This window comes from Nanorana parkeri, unplaced genomic scaffold (genome assembly GCF_000935625.1).
Source record: "Nanorana parkeri isolate BGI_ZX_2015 unplaced genomic scaffold, ASM93562v1 scaffold1202, whole genome shotgun sequence".
NCBI lineage: Eukaryota > Metazoa > Chordata > Amphibia > Anura > Dicroglossidae > Nanorana > Nanorana parkeri.
Window position 1 is genome coordinate 306914 of NW_017307470.1, and position 5366 is coordinate 312279.

The 5366-nt window shown below is 39.9% G+C and overlaps 1 protein-coding gene across 6 annotated transcripts in view; it reads right to left on the minus strand.

The window, feature by feature from the left end:
- Positions 1–5366, minus strand: part of NCOA2 (nuclear receptor coactivator 2) — a 191785-nt gene that overhangs the window by 52741 nt on the left and 133678 nt on the right. For all 6 annotated transcript variants that reach the window (XM_018568529.1, XM_018568528.1, XM_018568532.1 and 3 more), the window contains one exon: positions 32–209. In XM_018568529.1, coding sequence (XP_018424031.1) covers positions 32–209 — 178 coding nt within the window. The remainder of the gene's footprint in view (positions 1–31; positions 210–5366) is intronic.

A 5366-nucleotide genomic window follows, 5' to 3' on the forward strand; every position in this document is an offset into this window, starting at 1 on the left:
AAAAAAAAAAAAAAAAAAAAAACTCTGTTACCTAAAGACTTTGGCAGCAGGTTTTTGATGAACTCGTTATGATCTCCAACATGAAGAATGTTATATACACTGGTATTCATTAGCTCTTCTTGGTTGTACCGGAGATACTGAGTCACATTCTCAGAGACAAACACGACGTTCCCTTCACGGTTCACCACAAAGAAGAACCCATCCAGGGCCTGGAGAAAGAGAAAAATGTACAGCACATTATAGAAAGTGGCATTTAACCCCACACGAGACAAGATCACCAGCACAGCAACAAATATGTAAACTATTTAGACTGTTTCGTTTCAGTCTCACCTCACGTTCTACAAGTATGAAAAAAAAAAAAAAAAAGTAGGTCTTTTTATTGTCCACCAGTACAACGTACATCATGGGACCAAGTGCAGCCCAGGAGAGGAGGAGACATCTTGCCGGTACCAGTTTCCTGGTTGACAGCTTGGCCTAAGCTTTAGGTGCACCAATGCAACAGGCTGATTCACTGATCAACAGCAAAGCAACAGAAAACAAGGTCAGGCTTCTGATTAGATCATGTAGTAGAAAAATGGATGCCAAGCCACTAAATTTGGGGTATCCAGCATGCTCTATGTAAAATACTTGGTGTAGGCACCTGGAGTGCGTTTTATACTAGACATGCTCAAATTTTAACACTTCTGGCCTTGCAGGTTTACTGTAAGGTAAATCTTAACATCAGGGTGGACACATTAATATGGAATTCAGGAGCCAGCAGGGTATTTTTTTTAGCCATATCCATAGTAAACAACTAGAAAAACCTAAATCATTAGGTGCCAGCTGTCATTTTTAGGAAGCATTGAATACCTGGCTGGTGGGATTTACCCAGCACTTTCTTTATGTGTTTATTAAAACAGAATATTTGCAAACAAAGTTGCCAGTGTAGATGGGGAAAACGCATTTGCTTACCAAATACGGATATTGCTTTCTGCTTCATAGTGGAGCACAGTGATTGCACTTCGTAGCTCTTAACGTATAATGAATGTATGGATAAGCTCTGACTTAATGAAAATAATACACTGCTTATGTACCTTACTCTGTCATTTTAGCTAGGCAGCTGTACTGGTACCATGCCAATGAAATGATCAGGAAAAACATACAAACATAAAAATCTGGAGCAAAGCATGTAAAAAGTGTAAACTTAGAAGAAAAACCACAGTGTGAAAATACAGTATAGTTCCCCTTTATGAGTTCATGTAAGAATCAACATGCATATAGTCATTCACCTTTGGACATAAATCTGCTGCACAACACAGTGCATGTCTTGTGTTAACCGACTAGCCATTCCTTACAATGCAATGCCATCTCCAAGAAGTAGCTTACATGAACTGATGAGTAACATTCAGCACATGAACTTTTGCATGAATTAAAAACAAAAAAAAAGGTGCAAATACCCAGTTTGCTTGCATATTTACTGGCAATTTGTATTCTTATAGGGTTCTCCTTTACAGTAAATATCTGCTATCCATCACCTCCATTTATACTTCAAGCAATGGATATAGGTATATGAATGAAGCATATTGTGGAATGAGTCTACAAAAAAATAATTAGTTTCCAGACCAAACGTAATGCATGAATTATGTGCTGGGATGCACAAGTGGGTTTAATTTCATGATTCATCTGTTTATCTATCTACACTTGCTTCAAAACACATGGAGTGAATACATTATATTCAGAACTTTACTCATCGCCCACAAAGAAAAAACAGACGACCAAGAATTCCCGCGGGGACTGACTGGAGGCCCAGGAAGAGATATTGTTCTAGAGCAGAAACATCCAAGTATATATGCATCTATCAGCTCTGGGAGAAACCATGCTGGACAGGGGCTTTTTACATTATTGTCAATTGATTTAAACAAAAATGATAACTGAAAAGATGCAACTGGTCAGGATGGACAGGGCTAGCAGTCTAACACAGGGGCCGTGTGTGCTGGGCAGTACTGCAGTTCCTTAAATTGACACTAAACTCAGGAGTTAAATAAAACGCTGCACAAACTGTTGGCGATATATAAATCCTGATCAATAATATAATAATAATAATAATAATAATAAGTCTTAAAAATGCATTCAAGTACCTTAACGAATAACAAAAATGTATCTTATTGTATCACTCAGCAGTAGATCCTCAAGCCATCTCTGAATTGAAACCGTCCTACCTTCTGGAGGGGGGGCTACTTTTGTTCCCTATGGTCCCTGTGTGTGTTGTAAAGTAGCCACCGCTCCAAGCTCATTCCCATGACGGACTACAATCTCAATACACATTAGTAAACTAAACATGAGCTTGGAGTGGTGGCTACTTTACAACACACACAGGAACCATGGGGAACAAAAGTAGCCACCCTCCAGAAGGAAGGACAGTGTCAGCGTCAATTCAGAGATGATGGGAGGATATACAGCAGAATGATACATTTTTGATAATAGTTCAGGCACTTGAATGCATTTTTTAAGATTTAACTCCTGCTAGTGTCACTTTAAATCAACTTGCAAAGTGTGTCCAGGACCTGGCAGGTCCTGCCAGGGACAGAACAACGACTGAACAAAATCAGAAATCTCGTGTGTTTTTACTCATTTGCCTGTTCAAATTTAACAAGTGCATAACAATGCAAGAAAAGGAGAACAGCCTCTGACATTTCACTCTTGACTACAGTGAACAACGAAGCCTGAAAAACATCCCCAGTTATTAACTCAATCCAGTCGTTTTATTGGTTTTGTCAGAAGGCAGAACAAATGTACTGAAAGCATATAATTCCACTTTAACTTGGGCAGGTAGAAGAGCTTCTAATGAATTGGTAAGAAATCCACACTAAGCACAGATAAGTGTTCTTCATCTCTGCTCAGTCATGTGATGTTTACTTCGCTGCCAGAAATTGCAGTTCATGCCTGGTTGCCTGGCAACTGCTATATACTTGTGTTCTGACAAGCCGAAGTGCAGACATTTCAAGGAACAATTAAAAAAAGCAGATGCTTCCTTATTGAAGTGCTTCTGACATGCAGCAAGACCCTACAGGCTGCCGGAGTGGCACAATGGTTCAGGAGATAACCGCGCTTAAAGTCAGGCCGAGCGGTCAATAAAAGCGTCTGATATGAAGTGCACAGGAAATGGGGAGTACATTGTAAATCGCGGCACCGTATGACTGAGCTCGGGAACGATTCATTCCTATGACGAATGCTGCAGGGAATTTACACGTTATCTCTATATAACTTGTTTATTGGTATGTTTGTCTCAGTGCAGAATGGCAGCAGAAGCTTTATATGCATGAAGCATCCAAGGTGTGCATCTGACAAACAGAAAACAACACAAACGCCTCATTTATAGACCGTAGAGTAAACAAGGGTGTACAGCTTTCTTCTGTGCTGTAAATATGATCCATGTAAAGATGCTTAGAAAAAGTAAATGAAAACCCCAATTTCTCTTATTTCCTCCCTTTTGGTCTCTTTACAACATACCAGTGAAAACATTTTGGTATAACCGTTCAAGAACTGCAAAGAAACAAAAAAAGAAAAAAGTTGGACTTGTCAGAAATTCAGAGCAGTCTTGTGCTCACTTCCTGTGTTATCTCAGATTGCCTATTAGCTCTCCCAATTCTCATCTTGGGACTACAGAACGATCAGCCTGTGTGTTGTAGAGATGGTAAAATAGGCAGATCTGAGTAGTTTGGCAAGAGAAAGCGGGACAGGGCGGACACCACTCTGTCCCACAAACATGCTGTGTGTTGTCAGCCCACAACAGGACCTAAGTGTGCATTTCTGGCAGATCAGCTGGTATTGTTTCTACTTTCAGGGTATTTAAAGGGATAAAATATGGGAAAATTAAGATGTATTGCAGAAATGTACTGCATGTGGTTTTTTTTTAAATTTATTTTGCCCTGACATGTACTTTAGTGTTTTATTCTACTTTTTAGAGATCCCTATAAATGAAGCGTGACTCTTTGTACTCTCCCTGTGAAAACAAAGGGAACTAAAACTTGCAAGTTTAAAAAAGGTCACATTTATATGAAGTAAGCATTCTTTCTTTTGTCACAAAATACATCTCCTCTGGAATGGAATTTTTCCTTTTAACCACTTGATGTCCACACGACAGTTATAAAGGTCATGGACTTCAAGTGGTTAAAACAAGCTCATGGCTGCAGTTTAATAGACCCTGATGGCTCCACAAAGAAAACCTCTCAGCTTGACACCTTGTGTGATAATGGGGCTTGCAAGCCCCCATGTGATAGCAGCAGCACTTGTTAGCATCCTGTGTAATGGGGGGCTTGTTAGCAAAAACGTTAAGTTAAAAAAAAGTGTTAAATAATAAAAAATCCCCCTCCCCCCAAAAAACAAAAATTGTGTGTGTGCATGCACAAATACAAATGCACGTGCAGGGAGCACGAGTATGTAAACAACTGTACCGCACATGTTAGGCATTGCAGCGATCAAAGTGAAAGAAATAATTCCAGTGCCATCATAATTTTCTAGCATAATTCAGGTTTCAACGTGTGGGTAAAAACAAAAAAAAATAATTCCATATACAAAGTGGTTAAATATGAAATAGAAAATGCACATCAGTGATTGAGCCTGGTAAAAATGGAAAAGTGGTACTACAAGCAGATAGAGGAGAGAAACCTTTATTTCACATACATGACCTACAATTCCCAATGGCTTCCTGCAGCCAAATAAAATGCCAAAAGCAGATGTATTGAAGGGCTTAGTACCCAACCCTAAAAACTGATGGCCCTTTCCTTGTGTGATCACCAACAGAAACCCCATACCCTCCCTCGTCTTGCTCTTAGTTATTGCGCAGTCTTGCGGCAAGTGTTCCCTACTACAGACAAAACACACTCAAATGTATATAATAAATTGTGGTTATATGCATCGGGTTTAGACATTGGCAATTAAATGCAAGAAAAACTAATTTTAAAGAAGAACTCTGAGGAAATGTTTTTTTTTAAATTAATCCTTGCAGTGGGGCACTGCAAGGCTTAATTGCTCATTTGTGTCTAGGTGCCAACCCCCCCCCCCCCAAAAACAAACACTGAACTGTCAAGCAGACTCCCTGCTTCTCCAGTCACTGAAGCTCGTCTCCTCCTCTTCTGCACAGATGTAATGTTCCTCAGCATCCTCACCATTTATACACTTGTATATAGACTGAGATGACACAAGGATTCTTAGAGCGAAGAGGATGTAGGGACCGGTCTAAGAGCAAGTTGGCTCAAATTATTTTTTTAGCACCTAGACACACACTAACAATTAACCCTTCCAGTACGGGGGTAGCCCTACTGCAAGTGTTAACACAATCCCCTCCCCCCCCCCCCCCCCCCACGAGTCTTTTTTTGTGTCTTTCT